We start from the raw sequence: 26182 nt of genomic DNA on the forward strand, positions 1-26182 counted from the left end.
ATTATGCAAAAGTAGTTCACAGAAATGTAAAGGAGAATAAACAACTGCTTTTAATTTAATTTAATTTGTGTTTTATTTTGTAATAAAAAGCCCATTGGCCAAGGAACTATTACAATATGTTATTATAAAAAAGTCTACATTTAACATTAATGACATATAAACATATAGAAATAAACTTAAAACTAACGAAAATCGTACATATATGCGGGTCTCCTATTAAGAGCAACTACTCCATAAAAAAAAACCTTTTTAATGAGGCAACAATGATAGAAGTAAAATCATTAAGAATAAGATTAAAAAATACACATGTTAGCGATTGCAAGAAATATAACATTACGTCGAAGATGACTACTCAAAAAATACACATTTCTGTTTCCTCTTGTGCAAAGAGGGAAGGAAAAACATATTGTAATCAATTAATTTTAATAATCAAAAATGTAAAAAATACATTTCATTTTACCGAAAAATGTGTACGTGTGACTACGAACTTACTTTCTTACACACACATAACCGAAAAGCATCGAAATTTCTATTATTTCAATGGATTTCAGGTTAGGGGTTTTTATTCCGATAATATCGATAGGCAAAACTATCTATCGATATTGAATTTTTAAACAATAATCGATATTATCGATAGTGCCGTCGATTTTTTCCAGCTCTAGTGTTAAGACACACAAATTACTCGGGAAAGTAAATTCAGTTTTTAGGCAATAGGGGGTAGTAAAGGGTATTGAGGAGCTCCTTCCTCTCCGCTCTCTCCCAAAACACTCCATTTACTTTCCCGAGAAATTTGTGTGTCTAAACACAGACTGACATCAGTAGTGCAATTCTCTAAAGCGGGGTACACACGATCAGTTTTGACTGTCAGTTTTGCTCAAATAATCGGTTGCTTGCCAGTGTGGCCGTTCATTTTTGTCAGTCATTAGGCAACCACAAAATATTTAGTGGTTGCTGGACAGTTTGACATTTATCGATATTTCCGAAAAATCGACAGTCAAAACTGATCGTATGTACTAGAGCTGGCAAAAAATCGATGGCACTATCGATAATATCGATTATTTTTTAAAAATTTAATGTCGATAGATAGTTTTGTCTATCGATATTATCGGAATAAAAACCCTATCCTGAAATCTATTGAAATAAATAGAAATTTCGCTGCTTTTCGGATATGTGTATGTAAGAAAGTAAGTCCGTAGTCACACGTACACATATTTCTGTAAAATAAAATGTATTTTTTACATTTTTTATAAAATAAAAGCAGTTGTTTATTCTTCTTCACATTTCTGTGAACTACTTTTGCATAATTTCAAAAAAATCATTGACATTTCCGCCATTTTCATCTCCAAATTAATGGCGATGACAACTTAACGATACTATCGATAGCAATCGATATTTTAAAACATTATATCGAAAATATCTAATGTTGGGAATATCGATGGTTTGCCAGCTCTAGTATGTACCCCGCTTAATGTTGGGAATATCGATAGTTTGCCTGGCATTTTATCGATAGAGCCATCGATTTTTGGTCATTTCCAGAAACAGCTGTGCCTCATTTCGTTTGTTTATATTTGTTTTTTGTTGATTTGTGACATTGTTGTGATTGTTGTGTAGTTTTTAGAAGAGAAAAAGGAAGAAAGAAAATGTTAAAAACAATAACTTCACGTTCGTTACAATCCGCTTTTTCACAGAATTCTAGTCAGAAAATGTAAGTTTCGTTCATTAGATGTTCAGGCGATATGTAATCTTTACATAAATTGCATAACCTAGACATAGAGGCGAAGATTAAGATTTCCTCGTTCATTGTCAAGGTTATGAGGAAGTAGATAAAAATGATAAGAGGAAATGTAATTGTTGTAAAAAATAAAAAATGTATAACGTAAAATTTTCTTTTCCTAGCATTACCAGGGGCTATGTGCAACAACACCAGACAAGATTATTTAACATTGGGAATATTGTAAAACGGCAGCGTGGTTATGAGAAAAAGGAATTGTTGGGGTGAGTATTTGGTTCTATAGGTTTACTTGGTAGTATGATTGTGTATTCCGTAGGCTTTACAATAGTATCCAGTATCCACAAACAAGTGAATTTTCGAATGCAATGCCTATTAGCTGGTAGGAACTTATAATACGGTTACATTAGTTTTTTTTTGCCTGGTTAACCCACTTCATGAGGATTTATTTGACGTTTGCGCTATGGAATTGACATTTGAAACCCAAACCTACTGGGTTAATCTGGTTAAGTGTAACCGCGGTAGGTATTGATATCAGCAGTCTAGTTCAAGTGAAAAGATTTGGTAGTCCGCCTGGAGCAATGCAACAAGAAGTAATGTAATGGAATGAGTAAATTGTGTAAAACGATAATATCACTGTCGAATAAAAGAAAGGGATGATGATAGAACGACTTTACTATGCACGAGTCACGCATGATACAATAAGAAGGTAGCAGCAACTGCCGTATTTGGTAACATAAGATGTCAAAATTTGACATAAATTCAATGCAATTGACCATCAGCTGGGTTGATAATGCTGCCTTCTTATTGTATCATGGAGTCACGACAGTTCGTGTTATAAGAGAATATGCCATCACAGTTTACGATAAGCGATATTGGAGATGTTGTTCGAAATACGAAACCAATAAATCATGAACCCAAACGGAATTTAGCTACAGTCTCTTCGAATGTACACATAATCGCGACAATATTGATTAAATCATTATCTTTGATTTGCTTTTGTCATCATTGTTGTATATTTGTAAAACATATTGATATTTTGTCCAAACTGATATTAAGTTCAATGATGAATCATATCCGTCCACACCTTCCCTCCCCCACAAAAGTTTAAAATTGTTTGCTAAAATAGGGCGCACGATGACACTCGTTGGGATCAACATCTATATATATAAAAGAGTAGTGAGGTGAGTGACTGACTGACTACCTGACTGACTGATTGACTGACTGATTCATCAGCTCCCAGACGAAACCGCTGAAGCTAGAAAGTTGAAATTTTGGGTGTAGGTTGCTGTTGGGGTGTAGGGATGAGATAAGGCTGGGTTTTTGGAAATTCGACCTAGAAGTGTACGAAAAGTACTAAAAGGTACTAAATGTGGTACCTTTTGTATTAGGCAAACGGTAAGAGCTAGAATTCTGAAATTTGGAATGAGGGTAACTGATGGAGAGCTAGAAAGATGTACCAAAGGGTTTTTGGGAATTCGAACTATAAGTGTACGAAAAGTACAAAAGAGTACTAAATTTAGTACAATTGAGATTTGGGTGAACAGATAGAGCAGGAATCCTGAAATTTGGAATGAAGGTCACTGATGAAGAGTAATGATGAAAGTTTTTTGGAAATTCGAACTATAAGGGTACGAAAAGTACTAAATGGTACTAAATTTAGTACAATTTGGACTTGGGTGAACGGATAGAGCTGGAATCCTGAAATTTGAAATGGAGTTACTAATGGAGAGTAACAAAGGTTTTTGGAAATTCTACCTATTAGTGTACGAAAAGTACTAAATGGTACTCAATTTAGTACTATTTGGATTTAGGTGAACGGATAGAGCTAGAATCTTAAAATTTGGAATGAGGGTAACTGATGGAGAGAAGCGATGAAAGGTTTTTGGAAATTCGAACTATAAGGGTACAACAGTACTAAATGGTACTAAATTTAGTACAATTTGGATTTCGGTGAACGGATTGAGCTGGAATCCTGAAATTTTGAATGAGGGCCACTGATGGAGATTAACAAAAGTACTAAATTTAGTACAATTTGGATTTAAGTGAACGGATTGAGCTGGAATCCTGAAATTTGGAATGAGGGATCACTGATGGAGATTAACAAAAGTACTAAATGGTACTAAATTTAGTACAATTTGGATTCGGGTGAACGGATAGAGCTGGAATCCTGAAATTTTGAATGAGGGTCACTGGTGGAGAGCAACAAAGAAAAGTTTTTGGAAATTCGAACTGTAAGTGCACGAAAAGTACTAAATTTAGTACAATTTGGATTTGGGTGAGAACGGATTGAGCTGGAATCCTGAAATTTGGAATGAGGGTTCACTGATGGAGAGTAACAAAGAAAGGTTTTTGGAAATTCGAACTATAAGCGTACGGAAAGTACTAAATGGTACTAAATTTAGTACAATTTGGATTTGGGTGAACGTATAGGACAGGAATCTTGGAATTTTGAATAAGGGTGACAGATGTAGAGTAACAAAGACAGGTTTTTGGAAATTCGAACTAAAGTGTACGAACAGTACAAAATATAGTACAATTTGGATTTGAATTAACGAATAGTGCTGGAATTTGGAATAAGGGTCACTGATAAAGGGTAAGAAAGGTGTTCCAAAGGTCGAAAAGTCCTAAATGGTAGTGAGTCACTGATGGAGATTAACAAAAGAACTAAATGGTACTAAATTTAGTACAATTTGGATTCGGGTGAACGGATAGAGATGAAATTTGGAATGAGGGGTCACTGATGGAGAGTAACAAAGAAAGGTTTTTGGAAATTCGAACTATAAGCGTACGAAAAGTACTAAATGGTACTAAATTTAGTACAATTTGGATTTGGGTGAACGGATAGGACAGGAATCTTGGAATTTTGAATAAGGGAGACTGATGGAGAGTAACAAAGACAAGTTTTTGGAAATTCGAACTAAAAGTGTACGAAAAGTACTAAATATAGTACAATTTGGATTTGAATTAACGAATAGTGCTGGAATTTGGAATAAGGGTCACTTATAAAGGGTAAGAAAGGTGTACCAAAGGTCGAAAAGTCCTAAATGGTAGTGAGTGAAACTTGGAATTAAGATTACTGTTAGAATTAGAATTGAAATATGGAGGAAACTTTAGAAAATCATACTAATGTGCACGAAGCAGTACTAAATGGTACTAAGTTCGATACAATTTGTATTTCCGTGAACAGATTACTGTTGGAGTGTAGGATTGCGGTTACTTTGGTAATTCGTACTTATGAAAAAGTGCTAAATGAAAGTACATTGGCAGTAATTTGGATTTAGGTGAACGAAAGAAGTAGGTTATGCAAGTAGTTTTTGGAAAGCCGTGTACGATAAGTGGCAAATGGTACAAAATTTGGTACCTTTTGGTATTTGCTATATGGTACAGAATTTTTTACAATTTGTGATTTTGTAAAGGGGTGGAATGTTTAAATTTGAAATTCGGTATTAGATTAGCAATTGTTGTTTAGAGTGTAGATAGGGATGAAGTTTTGAAAATTCTCACTTATTTATACAAAAAGTACTAGATAGTAATATAATTGCTTTCAGCGGAACATATAAAGCTGGAAAAGTGAATTTCGGTCGAGATATATGTTGAGTATAAGGAAGTAAGCTTTGAAACGTTTAATTATGAAATGTTTAATCACTCTGAACTTGGAGATAAAGTTCGGAGTTCGGTTGAAAAATGTGCATAAAATCTTCAAAATGCTCTAAGTCGTCAAAATACCTCTTCTAATAAAAGTGGATTGAAGTAGACATTTTTTAAATAAAGCTTTTATATCCTCTGAGTATTCAAGGTCCAAATGTAAAGAAATTGGACAGTATAGATTTGTTCTATTTTTAAAAAACACTAAGTCGTGGGGTACCGTTATATGGGGATATATTTCGAAAATTTTACGAACCTATTCGGGTTCTTGGCGAAACCGCTGAAGCTAGAACCTTGAATTTTGAATGTGCGTTATTGTTGTTGTGAAGGGGTGAGAGAAAGTTTAGTGTTTGGAAATTCGTATTGTGAGGGAATGCTGTGTAAGTGAAGGAGTAAAACCAGAAGTCAAGTCTGAAAATTGCAATATGAGTCGCGGTTGGTGTATGTCTGTGATATGAGGTCGTAGGAAATCCGAAATAAAAAATATGGTAGCTGTGTAGGGGTGCGGCACGGCAGATATGTTTTTTGGAATTAAATCGATTAAATGTTGGTATTTAAAATAGGTTTTAATAGAACAGAACAGAGTTCATATATATTTTATGCCCTTTCCGCATACGAAGTAGCGGGTACTTGCTAGTATTTGATATAAACTTAATATTTCTTCCAAATATAAAGTATGCTTGAATATGGACAATATCAGTTCATTCTTTTAGGTACCTCCCACACGTAATTTCAACTTTTTTTTTACAAAAGTGCAGTCTTAGGACTTGTCTCGCATCATTTTTAATTTTTTTGGTGCAGGTTGTCTTCTTTATTACGACGTTTAATTTTTTCGGTTGCAAGACCATATTTTCTCAGATAAAAATCCAAAAACTCTAAAAAATCCTGGCAGCAATCTTTAAAATGACTGATAAGCACGATATTATTTATCCGATTTGACCGAAACTTTCTACATCGTAAAATTTCTTCCAAACGTACATCGAGTTCCAAAAAGGTTATATCGGATATATTTCAGATACCTCCCTCAAGACAGAAAGGGTGCTTCTATAAAACCTTTCTGAAAGAAAGAGTGCTTCAATTGACAACTTTCTGAGGGAATGGGTTCTTCTATAGACCTTTTCTGAAAGAATGGGTGCTTCTATAGACCTCTCTGAAACAATTGGGGCCTCTATAGACCTTGCTGAAACAATAGGTGCATCTATAGACCCTTTCTGAAAGAATGGGTGCTTCTATAGACCCTTTCTGAAAGAATGGGTGCTTCTATAGACCCTTTCCGAAAGAATGGGTGCTTCTATAGACCCTTTCTGAAAGAATGGGTGCTTCTATAGACCCTTTCTGAAAGAATGGGTGCTTCTATAGACCCTTTCTGAAAGAATGGGTGCTTCTATAGACCCTTTCTGAAAGAATGGGTGCTTCTATAGACCCTTTCCGAAAGAATGGGTGCTTCTATAGACCCTTTCTGAAAGAATGGGTGCTTCTATAGACCCTTTCTGAAAGAATGGGTGCTTCTATAGACCCTTTCCGAAAGAATGGGTGCTTCTATAGACCCTTTCTGAAAGAATGGGTGCTTCTATAGACCCTTTCTGAAAGAATGGGTGCTTCTATAGACCCTTTCTGAAAGAATGGGTGCTTCTATAGACCCTTTCTGAAAGAATGGGTGCTTCTATAGACCCTTTCTGAAAGAATGGGTGCTTCTATAGACCCTTTCTGAAAGAATGGGTGCTTCTATAGACCCTTTCTGAAAGAATGGGTGCTTCTATAGACCCTTTCTGAAAGAATGGGTGCTTCTATAGACCCTTTCCGAAAGAATGGGTGCTTCTATAGACCCTTTCTGAAAGAATGGGTGCTTCTATAGACCCTTTCTGAAAGAATGGGTGCTTCTATAGACCCTTTCTGAAAGAATGGGTGCTTCTATAGACCCTTTCTGAAAGAATGGGTGCTTCTATAGACCCTTTCTGAAAGAATGGGTGCTTCTATAGAACCTTTCTGAAAGAATGGGTGCTTCTATAGACCCTTTCTGAAAGAATGCATGCTTCTATAGACCCTTTCTGAAAGAATGGGTGCTTCTATATATCCTTTCTGAAAGAATGGGTGCTTCTATAGACCCTTTCTGAAAGAATGGGTGCTTCTATAGACCCTTTCTGAAAGAATGGGTGCTTCTATAGACCGTTTCTGAAAGAATGGGTGCTTCTATAGACCCTTTCTGAAAGAATGGGTGCTTCTATAGACCCTTTCTGAAAGAATGGGTGCTTCTATAGACCCTTTCTGAAAGAATGGGTGCTTCTATAGACTCTTCCCGAAAGAATGGGTGCTTCTATAGACTCTTCCCGAAAGAATGGGTGCTTCTATATACCCTTTCTTAAAGAATGGGTGTCTTTCTGAAAGAATGGGTGTCTTTCTGAAAGAATGGGTGCTTCTATAGACCCTTTCTTAAAGAATGGGTGTCTTTCTGAAAGAATGGGTGTCTTTCTGAAAGAATGGGTGCTTCTATAGACCCTTTCTGAAAGAATGGGTGCTTCTATAGACCCTTTCTGAAAGAATGGGTGCTTCTATAGACCCTTTCTGAAAGAATGGGTGCTTCTATAGACCCTTTCTGAAAGAATGGGTGCTTCTATAGACCCTTTCTAAAAGTATGGGTGCTTCTATAGACCCTTTCTGAAAGAATGGGTGCTTCTATAGACCCTTTCTGAAAGAATGGGTGCTTCTATAGACCCTTTCTGAAAGAATGGGTGCTTCTATAGACCCTTTCTGAAAGAATGGGTGCTTCTATAGACCCTTTCTGAAAGAATGGGTGCTTCTATAGACCCTTTCTGAAAGAATGGGTGCTTCTATAGACCCTTTCTGAAAGAATGGGTGCTTCTATAGAGCCTTTCTGAAAGAATGGGAGCTTCTATAGAGCCTTTCTGAAAGAATGGGTGCTTCTATAGACCCTTTCTGAAAGAATGGGTGCTTCTATAGACCCTTTCTGAAATAATGGGTGCTTCTATAGACCCTTTCTGAAAGAATGGGTGCTTCTATAGACCCTTTCTGAAAGAATGGGTGCTTCTATAGACCCTTTCTGAAAGAATGGGTGCTTCTATAGACCCTTTCTGAAAGAATGGGTGCTTCTATAGACCCTTTCTGAAAGAATGGGTGCTTCTATAGACCCTTTCTGAAAGAATGGGTGCTTCTATAGACCCTTTCTGAAAGAATGGGTGCTTCTATAGACCCTTTCTGAAAGAATGGGTGCTTCTATAGACCCTTTCTGAAAGAATGGGTGCTTCTATAGACCCTTTCTGAAAGAATGGGTGCTTCTATAGACCCTTTCTGAAAGAATGGGTGCTTCTATAGACCCTTTCTGAAAGAATGGGTGCTTCTATAGACCCTTTCTGAAAGAATGGGTGCTTCTATAGACCCTTTCTGAAAGAATGGGTGCTTCTATAGACCCTTTCTGAAAGAATGGGTGCTTCTATGGACCCTTTCTGAAAGAATGGGTGCTTCTATGGACCCTTTCTGAAAGAATGGGTGCTTCTATAGACCCTTTCTGAAAGAATGGGTGCTTCTATAGACCCTTTCTGAAAGAATGGGTGCTTCTATAGACCCTTTCTGAAAGAATGGGTGCTTCTATAGACCCTTTCTGAAAGAATGGGTGCTTCTATAGACCCTTTCTGAAAGAATGGGTGCTTCTATAGACCCTTTCTGAAAGAATGGGTGCTTCTATAGACCCTTTCTGAAAGAATGGGTGCTTCTATAGACCGTTTCTGAAAGAATGGGTGCTTCTATAGACCCTTTCTGAAAGAATGGGTGCTTCTATAGACCCTTTCTGAAAGAATGGGTGCTTCTATAGACCCTTTCTGAAAGAATGGGTGCTTCTATAGACCCTTTCTGAAAGAATGGGTGCTTCTATAGACCCTTTCTGAAAGAATGGGTGCTTCTATAGACCCTTTCTGAAAGAATGGGTGCTTCTATAGACCCTTTCTGAAAGAATGGGTGCTTCTATAGACCCTTTCTGAAAGAATGGGTGCTTCTATAGACCCTTTCTGAAAGAATGGGTGCTTCTATAGACCCTTTCTGAAAGAATGGGTGCTTCTATAGACCCTTTCTGAAAGAATGGGTGCTTCTATAGACCCTTTCTGAAAGAATGGGTGCTTCTATAGACCCTTTCTGAAAGAATGGGTGCTTCTATGGACCCTTTCTGAAAGAATGGGTGCTTCTATGGACCCTTTCTGAAAGAATGGGTGCTTCTATAGACCCTTTCTGAAAGAATGGGTGCTTCTATAGACCCTTTCTGAAAGAATGGGTGCTTCTATAGACCCTTTCTGAAAGAATGGGTGCATCTATAGACCCTTTCTGAAAGAATGGGTGCTTCTATAGACCCTTTCTGAAAGAATGGGTGCTTCTATAGACCCTTTCCGAAAGAATGGGTGCTTCTATAGACCCTTTCTGAAAGAATGGGTGCTTCTATAGACCCTTTCTGAAAGAATGGGTGCTTCTATAGACCCTTTCTGAAAGAATGGGTGCTTCTATAGACCCTTTCTGAAAGAATGGGTGCTTCTATAGACCCTTTCCGAAAGAATGGGTGCTTCTATAGACCCTTTCTGAAAGAATGGGTGCTTCTATAGACCCTTTCTGAAAGAATGGGTGCTTCTATAGACCCTTTCCGAAAGAATGGGTGCTTCTATAGACCCTTTCTGAAAGAATGGGTGCTTCTATAGACCCTTTCTGAAAGAATGGGTGCTTCTATAGACCCTTTCTGAAAGAATGGGTGCTTCTATAGACCCTTTCTGAAAGAATGGGTGCTTCTATAGACCCTTTCTGAAAGAATGGGTGCTTCTATAGACCCTTTCTGAAAGAATGGGTGCTTCTATAGACCCTTTCTGAAAGAATGGGTGCTTCTATAGACCCTTTCTGAAAGAATGGGTGCTTCTATAGACCCTTTCCGAAAGAATGGGTGCTTCTATAGACCCTTTCTGAAAGAATGGGTGCTTCTATAGACCCTTTCTGAAAGAATGGGTGCTTCTATAGACCCTTTCTGAAAGAATGGGTGCTTCTATAGACCCTTTCTGAAAGAATGGGTGCTTCTATAGACCCTTTCTGAAAGAATGGGTGCTTCTATAGAACCTTTCTGAAAGAATGGGTGCTTCTATAGACCCTTTCTGAAAGAATGCATGCTTCTATAGACCCTTTCTGAAAGAATGGGTGCTTCTATATATCCTTTCTGAAAGAATGGGTGCTTCTATAGACCCTTTCTGAAAGAATGGGTGCTTCTATAGACCCTTTCTGAAAGAATGGGTGCTTCTATAGACCGTTTCTGAAAGAATGGGTGCTTCTATAGACCCTTTCTGAAAGAATGGGTGCTTCTATAGACCCTTTCTGAAAGAATGGGTGCTTCTATAGACCCTTTCTGAAAGAATGGGTGCTTCTATAGACTCTTCCCGAAAGAATGGGTGCTTCTATAGACTCTTCCCGAAAGAATGGGTGCTTCTATATACCCTTTCTTAAAGAATGGGTGTCTTTCTGAAAGAATGGGTGTCTTTCTGAAAGAATGGGTGCTTCTATAGACCCTTTCTTAAAGAATGGGTGTCTTTCTGAAAGAATGGGTGTCTTTCTGAAAGAATGGGTGCTTCTATAGACCCTTTCTGAAAGAATGGGTGCTTCTATAGACCCTTTCTGAAAGAATGGGTGCTTCTATAGACCCTTTCTGAAAGAATGGGTGCTTCTATAGACCCTTTCTGAAAGAATGGGTGCTTCTATAGACCCTTTCTAAAAGTATGGGTGCTTCTATAGACCCTTTCTGAAAGAATGGGTGCTTCTATAGACCCTTTCTGAAAGAATGGGTGCTTCTATAGACCCTTTCTGAAAGAATGGGTGCTTCTATAGACCCTTTCTGAAAGAATGGGTGCTTCTATAGACCCTTTCTGAAAGAATGGGTGCTTCTATAGACCCTTTCTGAAAGAATGGGTGCTTCTATAGACCCTTTCTGAAAGAATGGGTGCTTCTATAGAGCCTTTCTGAAAGAATGGGAGCTTCTATAGAGCCTTTCTGAAAGAATGGGTGCTTCTATAGACCCTTTCTGAAAGAATGGGTGCTTCTATAGACCCTTTCTGAAATAATGGGTGCTTCTATAGACCCTTTCTGAAAGAATGGGTGCTTCTATAGACCCTTTCTGAAAGAATGGGTGCTTCTATAGACCCTTTCTGAAAGAATGGGTGCTTCTATAGACCCTTTCTGAAAGAATGGGTGCTTCTATAGACCCTTTCTGAAAGAATGGGTGCTTCTATAGACCCTTTCTGAAAGAATGGGTGCTTCTATAGACCCTTTCTGAAAGAATGGGTGCTTCTATAGACCCTTTCTGAAAGAATGGGTGCTTCTATAGACCCTTTCTGAAAGAATGGGTGCTTCTATAGACCCTTTCTGAAAGAATGGGTGCTTCTATAGACCCTTTCTGAAAGAATGGGTGCTTCTATAGACCCTTTCTGAAAGAATGGGTGCTTCTATAGACCCTTTCTGAAAGAATGGGTGCTTCTATAGACCCTTTCTGAAAGAATGGGTGCTTCTATAGACCCTTTCTGAAAGAATGGGTGCTTCTATGGACCCTTTCTGAAAGAATGGGTGCTTCTATGGACCCTTTCTGAAAGAATGGGTGCTTCTATAGACCCTTTCTGAAAGAATGGGTGCTTCTATAGACCCTTTCTGAAAGAATGGGTGCTTCTATAGACCCTTTCTGAAAGAATGGGTGCTTCTATAGACCCTTTCTGAAAGAATGGGTGCTTCTATAGACCCTTTCTGAAAGAATGGGTGCTTCTATAGACCCTTTCTGAAAGAATGGGTGCTTCTATAGACCCTTTCTGAAAGAATGGGTGCTTCTATAGACCGTTTCTGAAAGAATGGGTGCTTCTATAGACCCTTTCTGAAAGAATGGGTGCTTCTATAGACCCTTTCTGAAAGAATGGGTGCTTCTATAGACCCTTTCTGAAAGAATGGGTGCTTCTATAGACCCTTTCTGAAAGAATGGGTGCTTCTATAGACCCTTTCTGAAAGAATGGGTGCTTCTATAGACCCTTTCTGAAAGAATGGGTGCTTCTATAGACCCTTTCTGAAAGAATGGGTGCTTCTATAGACCCTTTCTGAAAGAATGGGTGCTTCTATAGACCCTTTCTGAAAGAATGGGTGCTTCTATAGACCCTTTCTGAAAGAATGGGTGCTTCTATAGACCCTTTCTGAAAGAATGGGTGCTTCTATAGACCCTTTCTGAAAGAATGGGTGCTTCTAGGTAGGTTAGGTTAGGTTAGAGGATGTGCAGCCACTAATTGTGACTGCGCCACTCGGAGACCTTACGGTCCATTGTGATCATCCTTTAGAAAAGTGAAAAGTGAAAAAATTTTTCTAGTGGAGAGAGAGATAAAGATAGATAAGAGAGATAAATAGAAATAATAGAATAAATAGATAAATAGAAATAAAAAGAATTAAAAGAATTAAGAAACAAATAAGAAACAAGGTAGGCAGAATAATCGAAAAAACAAAGCGTTACGCGTTTAGGTTGCGCCGTCCCAGCCACTTTAGATTTTTAACGATGTTGCAGATTACAGCAGGTTCCACAGTTGAGTAGAAGGTTAGAGACGGCGGAAAACGAACAATGCATGCTTCTATAGACCCTTTCTGAAAGAATGGGTGCTTCTATATATCCTTTCTGAAAGAATGGGTGCTTCTATAGACCCTTTCTGAAAGAATGGGTGCTTCTATAGACCCTTTCTGAAAGAATGGGTGCTTCTATAGACCCTTTCTGAAAGAATGGGTGCTTCTATAGACTCTTCCCGAAAGAATGGGTGCTTCTATATACCCTTTCTTAAAGAATGGGTGTCTTTCTGAAAGAATGGGTGTCTTTCTGAAAGAATGGGTGTCTTTCTGAAAGAATGGGTGCTTCTATAGACCCTTTCTGAAAGAATGGGTGCTTCTATAGACCCTTTCTGAAAGAATGGGTGCTTCTATAGACCCTTTCTGAAAGAATGGGTGCTTCTATAGAATGGGTGCTTCTATAGACCCTTTCTGAAAGAAAGGGTGCTTCTATAAAACCTTTCTGAAAGAATGGGTGCTTCTATAGACCCTTTCTGAAAGAATGCATGCTTCTATAGACCCTTTCTGAAAGAATGGGTGCTTCTATATATCCTTTCTGAAAGAATGGGTGCTTCTATAGACCCTTTCTGAAAGAATGGGTGCTTCTATATATCCTTTCTGAAAGAATGGGTGCTTCTATAGACCGTTTCTGAAAGAATGGGTGCTTCTATAGACCCTTTCTGAAAGAATGGGTGCTTCTATAGACCCTTTCTGAAAGAATGGGTGCTTCTATAGACCCTTTCTGAAAGAATGGGTGCTTCTATAGACTCTTCCCGAAAGAATGGGTGCTTCTATATACCCTTTCTTAAAGAATGGGTGTCTTTCTGAAAGAATGGGTGTCTTTCTGAAAGAATGGGTGCTTCTATAGACCCTTTCTGAAAGAATGGGTGCTTCTATAGACCCTTTCTGAAAGAATGGGTGCTTCTATAGACCCTTTCCGAAAGAATGGGTGCTTCTATAGACCCTTTCTGAAAGAATGGGTGCTTCTATAGACCCTTTCTGAAAGAATGGGTGCTTCTATAGACCCTTTCTGAAAGAATGGGTGCTTCTATAGACCCTTTCTGAAAGAATGGGTGCTTCTATAGACCCTTTCCGAAAGAATGGGTGCTTCTATAGACCCTTTCTGAAAGAATGGGTGCTTCTATAGACCCTTTCTGAAAGAATGGGTGCTTCTATAGACCCTTTCCGAAAGAATGGGTGCTTCTATAGACCCTTTCTGAAAGAATGGGTGCTTCTATAGACCCTTTCTGAAAGAATGGGTGCTTCTATAGACCCTTTCTGAAAGAATGGGTGCTTCTATAGACCCTTTCTGAAAGAATGGGTGCTTCTATAGACCCTTTCTGAAAGAATGGGTGCTTCTATAGACCCTTTCTGAAAGAATGGGTGCTTCTATAGACCCTTTCTGAAAGAATGGGTGCTTCTATAGACCCTTTCTGAAAGAATGGGTGCTTCTATAGACCCTTTCCGAAAGAATGGGTGCTTCTATAGACCCTTTCTGAAAGAATGGGTGCTTCTATAGACCCTTTCTGAAAGAATGGGTGCTTCTATAGACCCTTTCTGAAAGAATGGGTGCTTCTATAGACCCTTTCTGAAAGAATGGGTGCTTCTATAGACCCTTTCTGAAAGAATGGGTGCTTCTATAGAACCTTTCTGAAAGAATGGGTGCTTCTATAGACCCTTTCTGAAAGAATGCATGCTTCTATAGACCCTTTCTGAAAGAATGGGTGCTTCTATATATCCTTTCTGAAAGAATGGGTGCTTCTATAGACCCTTTCTGAAAGAATGGGTGCTTCTATAGACCCTTTCTGAAAGAATGGGTGCTTCTATAGACCGTTTCTGAAAGAATGGGTGCTTCTATAGACCCTTTCTGAAAGAATGGGTGCTTCTATAGACCCTTTCTGAAAGAATGGGTGCTTCTATAGACCCTTTCTGAAAGAATGGGTGCTTCTATAGACTCTTCCCGAAAGAATGGGTGCTTCTATAGACTCTTCCCGAAAGAATGGGTGCTTCTATATACCCTTTCTTAAAGAATGGGTGTCTTTCTGAAAGAATGGGTGTCTTTCTGAAAGAATGGGTGCTTCTATAGACCCTTTCTTAAAGAATGGGTGTCTTTCTGAAAGAATGGGTGTCTTTCTGAAAGAATGGGTGCTTCTATAGACCCTTTCTGAAAGAATGGGTGCTTCTATAGACCCTTTCTGAAAGAATGGGTGCTTCTATAGACCCTTTCTGAAAGAATGGGTGCTTCTATAGACCCTTTCTGAAAGAATGGGTGCTTCTATAGACCCTTTCTAAAAGTATGGGTGCTTCTATAGACCCTTTCTGAAAGAATGGGTGCTTCTATAGACCCTTTCTGAAAGAATGGGTGCTTCTATAGACCCTTTCTGAAAGAATGGGTGCTTCTATAGACCCTTTCTGAAAGAATGGGTGCTTCTATAGACCCTTTCTGAAAGAATGGGTGCTTCTATAGACCCTTTCTGAAAGAATGGGTGCTTCTATAGACCCTTTCTGAAAGAATGGGTGCTTCTATAGAGCCTTTCTGAAAGAATGGGAGCTTCTATAGAGCCTTTCTGAAAGAATGGGTGCTTCTATAGACCCTTTCTGAAAGAATGGGTGCTTCTATAGACCCTTTCTGAAATAATGGGTGCTTCTATAGACCCTTTCTGAAAGAATGGGTGCTTCTATAGACCCTTTCTGAAAGAATGGGTGCTTCTATAGACCCTTTCTGAAAGAATGGGTGCTTCTATAGACCCTTTCTGAAAGAATGGGTGCTTCTATAGACCCTTTCTGAAAGAATGGGTGCTTCTATAGACCCTTTCTGAAAGAATGGGTGCTTCTATAGACCCTTTCTGAAAGAATGGGTGCTTCTATAGACCCTTTCTGAAAGAATGGGTGCTTCTATAGACCCTTTCTGAAAGAATGGGTGCTTCTATAGACCCTTTCTGAAAGAATGGGTGCTTCTATAGACCCTTTCTGAAAGAATGGGTGCTTCTATAGACCCTTTCTGAAAGAATGGGTGCTTCTATAGACCCTTTCTGAAAGAATGGGTGCTTCTATAGACCCTTTCTGAAAGAATGGGTGCTTCTATAGACCCTTTCTGAAAGAATGGGTGCTTCTATGGACCCTTTCTGAAAGAATGGGTGCTTCTATGGACCCTTTCTGAAAGAATGGGTGCTTCTATAGACCCTTTCTGAAAGAATGGGTGCTTCTATAGACCCTTTCTGAAAGAATGGGTGCTTCTATAGACCCTTTCTGAAAGAATGGGTGCTTCTATAGACCCTTTCTGAAAGAATGGGTGCTTCTATAGACCCTTTCTGAAAGAATGGGTGCTTCTATAGACCCTTTCTGAAAGAATGGGTGCTTCTATAGACCCTTTCTGAAAGAATGGGTGCTTCTATAGACCGTTTCTGAAAGAATGGGTGCTTCTATAGACCCTTTCTGAAAGAATGGGTGCTTCTATAGACCCTTTCTGAAAGAATGGGTGCTTCTATAGACCCTTTCTGAAAGAATGGGTGCTTCTATAGACCCTTTCTGAAAGAATGGGTGCTTCTATAGACCCTTTCTGAAAGAATGGGTGCTTCTATAGACCCTTTCTGAAAGAATGGGTGCTTCTATAGACCCTTTCTGAAAGAATGGGTGCTTCTATAGACCCTTTCTGAAAGAATGGGTGCTTCTATAGACCCTTTCTGAAAGAATGGGTGCTTCTATAGACCCTTTCTGAAAGAATGGGTGCTTCTATAGACCCTTTCTGAAAGAATGGGTGCTTCTATAGACCCTTTCTGAAAGAATGGGTGCTTCTAGGTAGGTTAGGTTAGGTTAGAGGATGTGCAGCCACTAATTGTGACTGCGCCACTCGGAGACCTTACGGTCCATTGTGATCATCCTTTAGAAAAGTGAAAAGTGAAAAAATTTTTCTAGTGGAGAGAGAGATAAAGATAGATAAGAGAGATAAATAGAAATAATAGAATAAATAGATAAATAGAAATAAAAAGAATTAAAAGAATTAAGAAACAAATAAGAAACAAGGTAGGCAGAATAATCGAAAAAACAAAGCGTTACGCGTTTAGGTTGCGCCGTCCCAGCCACTTTAGATTTTTAACGATGTTGCAGATTACAGCAGGTTCCACAGTTGAGTAGAAGGTTAGAGACGGCGGAAAACGAACAATGCATGCTTCTATAGACCCTTTCTGAAAGAATGGGTGCTTCTATATATCCTTTCTGAAAGAATGGGTGCTTCTATAGACCCTTTCTGAAAGAATGGGTGCTTCTATAGACCCTTTCTGAAAGAATGGGTGCTTCTATAGACCCTTTCTGAAAGAATGGGTGCTTCTATAGACTCTTCCCGAAAGAATGGGTGCTTCTATATACCCTTTCTTAAAGAATGGGTGTCTTTCTGAAAGAATGGGTGTCTTTCTGAAAGAATGGGTGTCTTTCTGAAAGAATGGGTGCTTCTATAGACCCTTTCTGAAAGAATGGGTGCTTCTATAGACCCTTTCTGAAAGAATGGGTGCTTCTATAGACCCTTTCTGAAAGAATGGGTGCTTCTATAGAATGGGTGCTTCTATAGACCCTTTCTGAAAGAAAGGGTGCTTCTATAAAACCTTTCTGAAAGAATGGGTGCTTCTATAGACCCTTTCTGAAAGAATGCATGCTTCTATAGACCCTTTCTGAAAGAATGGGTGCTTCTATATATCCTTTCTGAAAGAATGGGTGCTTCTATAGACCCTTTCTGAAAGAATGGGTGCTTCTATATATCCTTTCTGAAAGAATGGGTGCTTCTATAGACCGTTTCTGAAAGAATGGGTGCTTCTATAGACCCTTTCTGAAAGAATGGGTGCTTCTATAGACCCTTTCTGAAAGAATGGGTGCTTCTATAGACCCTTTCTGAAAGAATGGGTGCTTCTATAGACTCTTCCCGAAAGAATGGGTGCTTCTATATACCCTTTCTTAAAGAATGGGTGTCTTTCTGAAAGAATGGGTGTCTTTCTGAAAGAATGGGTGCTTCTATAGACCCTTTCTGAAAGAATGGGTGCTTCTATAGACCCTTTCTGAAAGAATGGGTGCTTCTATAGACCCTTTCTGAAAGAATGGGTGCTTCTATAGACCCTTTCTGAAAGAATGGGTGCTTCTATAGACCCTTTCTAAAAGTATGGGTGCTTCTATAGACCCTTTCTGAAAGAATGGGTGCTTCTATAGACCCTTTCTGAAAGAATGGGTGCTTCTATAGAGCCTTTCTGAAAGAATGGGAGCTTCTATAGAGCCTTTCTGAAAGAATGGGTGCTTCTATAGACCCTTTCTGAAAGAATGGGTGCTTCTATAGACCCTTTCTGAAAGAATGGGTGCTTCTATAGACCCTTTCTGAAAGAATGGGTGCTTCTATAGACCCTTTCTGAAAGAATGGGTGCTTCTATAGACCCTTTCTGAAAGAATGGGTGCTTCTATAGACCCTTTCTGAAAGAATGGGTGCTTCTATAGACCCTTTCTGAAAGAATGGGTGCTTCTATAGACCCTTTCTGAAAGAATGGGTGCTTCTATAGACCCTTTCTGAAAGAATGGGTGCTTCTATAGACCCTTTCTGAAAGAATGGGTGCTTCTATAGACCCTTTCTGAAAGTAGGGTGCTTCTATAGACCCTTTCTGAAAGAATGGGTGCTTCTATAGACCCTTTCTGAAAGAATGGGTGCTTCTATAGACCCTTTCTGAAAGAATGGGTGCTTCTATAGACCCTTTCTGAAAGAATGGGTGCTTCTATAGACCCTTTCTGAAAGAATGGGTGCTTCTATAGACCCTTTCTGAAAGAATGGGTGCTTCTATAGACCCTTTCTGAAAGAATGGGTGCTTCTATAGACCCTTTCTGAAAGAATGGGTGCTTCTATAGACCCTTTCTGAAAGAATGGGTGCTTCTATAGACCCTTTCTGAAAGAATGGGTGCTTCTATAGACCCTTTCTGAAAGAATGGGTGCTTCTATAGACCCTTTCTGAAAGAATGGGTGCTTCTATAGACCCTTTCTGAAAGAATGGGTGCTTCTATAGACCCTTTCTGAAAGAATGGGTGCTTCTATAGACCCTTTCTGAAAGAATGGGTGCTTCTATAGACCCTTTCTGAAAGAATGGGTGCTTCTATAGACCCTTTCTGAAAGAATGGGTGCTTCTATAGACCCTTTCTGAAAGAATGGGTGCTTCTATAGACCCTTTCTGAAAGAATGGGTGCTTCTATAGACCCTTTCTGAAAGAATGGGTGCTTCTATAGACCCTTTCTGAAAGAATGGGTGCTTCTATAGACCCTTTCTGAAAGAATGGGTGCTTCTATAGACCCTTTCTGAAAGAATGGGTGCTTCTATAGACCCTTTCTGAAAGAATGGGTGCTTCTATAGACCCTTTCTGAAAGAATGGGTGCTTCTATAGACCCTTTCTGAAAGAATGGGTGCTTCTATAGACCCTTTCTGAAAGAATGGGTGCTTCTATAGACCCTTTCTGAAAGAATGGGTGCTTCTATAGACCCTTTCTGAAAGAATGGGTGCTTCTATAGACCCTTTCTGAAAGAATGGGTGCTTCTATAGACCCTTTCTGAAAGAATGGGTGCTTCTAGGTAGGTTAGGTTAGGTTAGAGGATGTGCAGCCACTAATTGTGACTGCGCCACTCGGAGACCTTACGGTCCATTGTGATCATCCTTTAGAAAAGTGAAAAGTGAAAAAATTTTTCTAGTGGAGAGAGAGATAAAGATAGATAAGAGAGATAAATAGAAATAATAGAATAAATAGATAAATAGAAATAAAAAGAATTAAAAGAATTAAGAAACAAATAAGAAACAAGGTAGGCAGAATAATCGAAAAAACAAAGCGTTACGCGTTTAGGTTGCGCCGTCCCAGCCACTTTAGATTTTTAACGATGTTGCAGATTACAGCAGGTTCCACAGTTGAGTAGAAGGTTAGAGACGGCGGAAAACGAACACCCACTAGTCTGTGTCGTCTACGAGCCAGGGCTGGACAACGACACAGGAGGTGTTCGATCGACTCCGACTCCTCCTCATCCTCACAGAGTCTGCAGTAGTCATTAACATCCCTATCCCATTTAATGGTAAAGGCCCTGACATAGCAGTGTCCAGTGATGACTCCCGTCGTTACCTTCACTTCCGCTTTGCTCAGGTTCAACAGCGAATTCGTTCTTTTGGCTGACAGAGACGGCCATATGGATCTTGCCACAATGCACCTAGGTTCATTGTGCCACAATTCACTGGCTCTTTCGTCAGAGAACGCTTCGACTTTTTGGAAAAAGTGACAGATGGGTGGTTTGATAGAGTCAGTGATAGCTAGATCAGCGGACTGTGATCCTCGTCTAGCTAATTCATCTGCTTTTTCATTACCCTGGTAGTCACGATGTCCAGGTACCCAACATAGCCGAAAGCCGTTAGTTAGCGCATCCAGAGCTGTTCTACACTTGAGGACGACGTCGGATTTGATGTTGCAGGATTTGATGGCTTTAAGAGCCGCTTGACTATCCACATAGATAGTCACCGGTTCAAAGATTTCTGCATCCAGATTTTTAATCAATTCCGCCGCCTTCCAAATCGCGAAGATTTCAGCCTGGAACACACTACAGTTGCTGTCTAGCCTGTATGTGCGTTCAAGTGATAGACTTTCACAGTAGACACCGGCACCGGTAAATTCCTCCATCTTGGAGCCGTCTGTATATATAGCCAGACCGCCCAGAGGGGGGTTACTGCGGTTCCAGTCGTCTCTACTAGGTATAATGACTTCTATATCGTCAAATCTCAAGACTGGTGATATATAGTCACTTATTTTGCCACAATGGTTCACAAAAATACCTGATTAATTCAGGATACACCCATGCCCATAGGTACGACCCCGCCAAAGACCCTGTTCATGAAGCCGCAGGGCACTCCTGGTTGCCTGACACTTAATGCTGATACTCAGTGGTCTTAAGTTCAGCATTGCGTTCAGTGCAGCCTGTGGCGTGCTCCTGGTAGCTCCAGTAATAAGAGTTGCGGCGGCTCTTTGTACCTTATCGAGCTTAGTGGATGTTGACTTTTGACGCAATGAGTGACACCAAACGAGAGAACCATAGGATAGGATGGGTCTAACCACTGTATTATACAGCCAGTGTATAATCGAAGGAGTTAGTCCCCAGCTTTTCCCAATGGAATTCTTACATGAATAAAGTGCAATCATTCCCTTCTTCGCCCGCTCCTCAGCATTCCTATTCCATCGCAATTGACAGTCAAGGATTGTGCCAAGGTACTTTGCTTCGGGGGAGAGTTGGAGCTGCACCCCATCCAGTGTTGGTGGAACAAAGGCGCCGAGCTTACGCTTTCTTGTGAACATTACCAGTTCCGTCTTCGTTGGGTTAACCCCAAGACCATTAGCCTTGGCCCAGCGTGATAGAGTCGATAATGCTCCCTGCATAAGCTCCGAAATGGTTGACGGAAATTTACCGGAAATCAGCAGTACCACGTCATCAGCATAAGCAACAACTTTGATACCTTGATTGTCCAGCTCCATCAAAATATTGTTTATAACAAGGAGCCACAGTAATGGCGAGAGCACACCTCCTTGAGGGGTGCCTCTAGTCACTGTTTTCCTTATTTTTACCTCCCCAATGCTAGAATTTATAATTCTGCTTTGAAGCATATTATTAATCCAGCACGTTAGGGGTTCAGGTGCATTAACTTTCTTCAGTGAGAGATTGATGGACTCAAGTTTTACATTGTTAAAAGCTCCTTCTATGTCTAGAAAGGCAGCCAAGGTAAAGTTTGAGTCTTCCATGTTTTTCTCAATGAAGCCGACCACCTCATGCAAGGCAGACTCAACAGATTTACCTTTAACATAGGCGTGCTGTGAGTTGCTTATATAGACGGTGTCTACATGACTCCTTATCTCCAGGTCGATCAGTCTTTCGAGTGTCTTAAGGAGAAAGGATGATAAACTTATGGGTCTGTAGTCTTTAGGTGCAGAGTGACTAGGTTTTCCCGCTTTGGGAATGTAAGTTACCTTTACCTCCTTCCACAGCCCCGGTATAAATGAGAAAGTCAAACACGCCCTAAAAATCTCCTCCAGGATTTGGTATAAGATCGGTGATGCAAATTGTAGCATCGCCGGCGTTATGCCATCCGGCCTAGGAGACTTGTAAGGCTTGAAAGTGCTGACCGCCCACTTAATTTTACTTCTGTTGACCACCCTGTCAATGACCAAATCCAAAGGCTCCTGAACTCGGAAGTCGTCACGCTCATTGTTGACAGTATCCTCATCCTTGCAGCCTGGGAAGTGGGTCTCCGCAAGGAGATCAAGAGTCTCAGTAGCGGAGTCTGTCCACGCACCATCTTGTTTCTTGATACTTCCAATGGATTTGGGGTCCTTGGAGAGTAGTCGTCGAAACCTAGCTGCGTCGTTAACTCCTTCTACCGACTCACAGAAGTTAACCCAAGATGTTTTCTTTGCCCGCTTGATTTCACTCTTATATTTATTGAAACTCACTTTATAGGAGTCCCAATCAATATCGAGTTTAGTCTCATGCGCCCTGTTATACAGTCGTCTAGTGTTTTTCCTAAGTTCGCCAAGCTCCTTGCTCCACCACACCGGCTGAGATTTCCTCCCAGGATATGTTAGTGGACAGGACTCCTTATGGCAACGAAGAAGAACATCAGTGAGATTATTTACGGTTCCATTGAGGTCATCAACTGTTTCCGTACTAATATTAGGAGTCAGTTGCGAGTTCGTTAGTTCCGTGTATTTGTCCCAGTTTGTCCTTCGTGGGTTTCTATAAGGAATTTGACGACCTCTGTCCAGAGAGACATCAAAGAATATCTTCATATGGTCCGAAAAGGAACATTCTTTAGATACCCTCCAATTCCTCAGGACAGAGTCATCTAAATTAGAAAGGGTTAGGTCAATGACCTCTTCCCTGTTCCTAATTTTAAACGTTGGATCACTACCCCTATTACATATCCGTAAATTATAAGATAAAATAAAATCGAATATGGACTCACCCCTCTTGTTGGTGTCCTTACTGCCCCACTGGAAATTGTGAGCGTTTGCGTCGCAACCCAGGATTACGTTACAGGTACCCATCATCTCGTCAAGCAGACGTCGGACACACTGGTTGGGTGGGTCTGGGGCCTCAAAAGGCATATATATCGATGACAGCAGCGTGGCCTTGCCTTCTCCATGCTCCATCCTGACCGTGCATATGTCACCGTTACTGTAATTAGATAGAAAGATTAGATTTAAACTCTTTTTACCTACTATACAAGTCCTTACCTTGTCCCCCTCGGACGCGGCAAAGATTGGCATTGTTTAGTCCAGAAACCTTATTCTTATAGATATAAGGCTCCTGGACTAAGACAATGTCTACTTCAGAGTTCGTGAGGGACAAGAGCAGTTCAGCGGCAGCGGCCTTGCAATGATGCAGATTAATCTGCAGTATGCGCAACCTTTGCCGCTTCCCTACCCTTACTGTTTTTCGTGAGGTGGACTCAGTCGAAACCGAACCCATCCTGAACCGAAATTCAGCTTTCCCTCACGTTCTCTTAAGTATAACTCCCCAGGGGGGTCGACCGCCACTCTGGCCACTAAGCCACCCAACTCGCTACAGGGGACTAGACTAATAACAGTCCAGCCCGTTGTAACAAGATTGGGATTCTGCAACCTCAGCATTCTCAGCAGGATTTCCTTGCTTACCGTAGGTGGGGGAATCCACGCTGAGAGTACCTTTCTGGACGGGATGTCCGATAGGGAGACCGCCGCCAGATCAGCTCCTTCCCACAGAGCACCAAGACCACTCACTGTCTGAACGAGAAAGTCTCGCGACCTTTCATTCATACAGTTGATGACCTTGACACCCTTACGCAAGAAGGCGCTGCCAAGCTGACGGTCTTCCGGATCTTCCGGTCCAGAAACTATCGCAGCCCGAAGACCAGTTTCAAATAGCAACCAGTGACTGTCGCTGATTTTTCCATTTGGATCAGCTCTGTCGATGATTGCTATTTCCAGGCCATCGTCTGTCACAGCAGTTGGTCTACCGTATGGCTTATTGCGACCTTGACCGCGTACCTTGGATGTAACTTTTCCAGAAGAGGCGGAAACCTTCTCCGTACTCAGTTGCTTCTCCTTGGTCGCACGCTCAGCGGCCGCTGCATACGAGGTTGATGGTTCGATCAGCTGAGAAGTCATCGTCTTCTTGGCTGAAGGCTGCGGACCCTCGGAGGAGCGTACACGCTTTACAGATTTACTCTGCGGGGCGCTGCTCTCTCCACCCGAAGACGATGTTTCCTTAGCTGGTCCAACCTTCTCCCTGTTGAGACCAGCATCTCCGATTGCATCACCCTTGCCTTTTGGAGCAGAATCGGGCTTTGAGGCAGAGTCCTTTACCGCTCGATCACCACTAGGGGTGACTGTTGGCTTAGGGGTGCTCTCAATAGCCTTTTTCTTTACCTCTCGGTTCGGGTTAGGCTTCGGAGAAGATTTTGGCGCAGCATATTTACCGGAGGTATCAGGCTTTGCCTTCTCTACTACGTCTTCCGGGAGGAAGATCCTCTCCACCGGGAGTTCGCGATGAAATTTACGAGGGTACATTCTTTCGAACTTCCTCATAAATTTCAACTTGTCCTTGATGAGGTGGACCTCCCTCTCCGAATGCAAGTTCGCATCTCTCCCTACAAACTTGCGGAGATAGGATACGGCACGCTTGTAGAGTCTCGCATCCGATGCTTTGCGGGCCGAGGCAAACTTTGAGTCGCTGTCCGTTTTCGGGTCATCTTCCGATTCCCCGTCGTCGGACATCGTTTCCGTCGCCTCCTGCCTTTCAAGCTTTTTGTCGGCATGTGCCGACACAGGACCAGTCGGTGCTTCTATAGACCCTTTCTGAAAGAATGGGTGCTTCTATAGACCCTTTCTGAACGAATGGGTGCTTCTATAGAACCTTTCTGAAACTATGGGTGCTTCTATAGACCCTTTCTGAAAGAATGGGTGCTTCTATAGACCCTTTCTGAAAGAATGGGTGCTTCTATAGACCCTTTCTGAAAGAATGGGTGCTTCTATAGACCCTTTCTGAAAGAATGGGTGCTTCTATAGAACCTTTCTGAAACTATGGGTGCTTCTATAGACCCTTTCTGAAAGAATGGGTGCTTCTATAGACCCTTTCTGAAAGAATGGGTGCTTCTATAGACCCTTTCTGAAAGAATGTGTGCTTCTATAGACCCTTTCTGAAAGAATGTTTGCTTCTATGGACACTTTCTGAAAGAATGGTTGCTTCTATGGACACTTTCTGAAAGAATGGGTGCTTCTATAGACCCTTTCTGAAAGAATGGGTGCTTCTATAGACCCTTCTGAAAGAATGGGTGCTTCTATAGACCCTTCTGAAAGAATGTTTGCTTCTATGGACACTTTCTGAAAGAATGGGTGCTTCTATAGATCCTTTCTGAAAGAATGGGTGCTTCTATAGACCCTTTCTGAAAGAGTGGGTGCTTCTATAGACCCTTTCTGAAAGAATGGCTGCTTCTATAGATCCTTTCTGAAAGAAAGGGTGTTTCTATAGATCCTTTCTGAAAGAAAGGGTGTTTCTATAGACCCTTTCTGAAAGAAAGGGTGCTTCTATAGACAATTTCTGAAATAATAAGTGCTTTGTGATAAGTCCTATCCAATTTGAGATATTTGTTTTTATAACCATTTCCCATTTATATTTATTTTTTATTATTTCCCCATTTTCAGATATTCCATGCAGGAAATGTATTCGGTGGTATCGGATGTAACCAACTATCAACACTTTGTACCCTATGTTAAGAAATCTCATGTGCATAGTAAACACAATAATGGATTTAAGGCTGATCTTATTGTTGGATTCCCGCCATTACATGAAGTTTATACATCAAATGTTACCCTCAAATGTCCAGCTTTAGTTACATCGGAATGTAAAGATGGACGCCTTTTTGATTATCTTTTGAATGAATGGCGTTTCAGTCCAGGTCTCAAAGATATACCCCAATCTTGTGTGCTAGATTTTAAAGTACATTTTCAATTTAAATCGTTGCTGCACAGTAATATTGCCAACTTATTTTTCGATTTAATATGTGATCAAATGGAACAGGCTTTTGTGGCGGAAGCAAGGCGGCGTTATGGTGAAGCTTCGATAAAATCACATATTTTATCGGCCAAACGTTCCTGACCCTCATTCGAAAAGATGAATAAGGAGGATTTGTAAAAA

The 26182-nt window shown here is 40.6% G+C and overlaps 1 protein-coding gene across 1 annotated transcript; it reads left to right on the forward strand.

The window, feature by feature from the left end:
• Window positions 1–1529: 1529 nt before the first annotated feature.
• LOC141405096 (coenzyme Q-binding protein COQ10, mitochondrial) lies at window positions 1530–26182 on the forward strand. Its single transcript, XM_073989085.1, has 3 exons — window positions 1530–1705; window positions 1897–1995; window positions 25690–26182. The coding sequence occupies exons 1-3, from the start codon at window positions 1641–1643 to the stop codon at window positions 26141–26143; spliced, it is 618 nt and encodes a 205-aa protein (XP_073845186.1). The 5' UTR covers window positions 1530–1640; the 3' UTR covers window positions 26144–26182.

The sequence above is a fragment of the Musca autumnalis genome, unplaced genomic scaffold (assembly GCF_047663935.1).
Source record: "Musca autumnalis isolate F117 unplaced genomic scaffold, ASM4766393v1 scaffold_5, whole genome shotgun sequence".
In the NCBI taxonomy this organism is placed as follows: Eukaryota; Metazoa; Arthropoda; class Insecta; order Diptera; family Muscidae; genus Musca; species Musca autumnalis.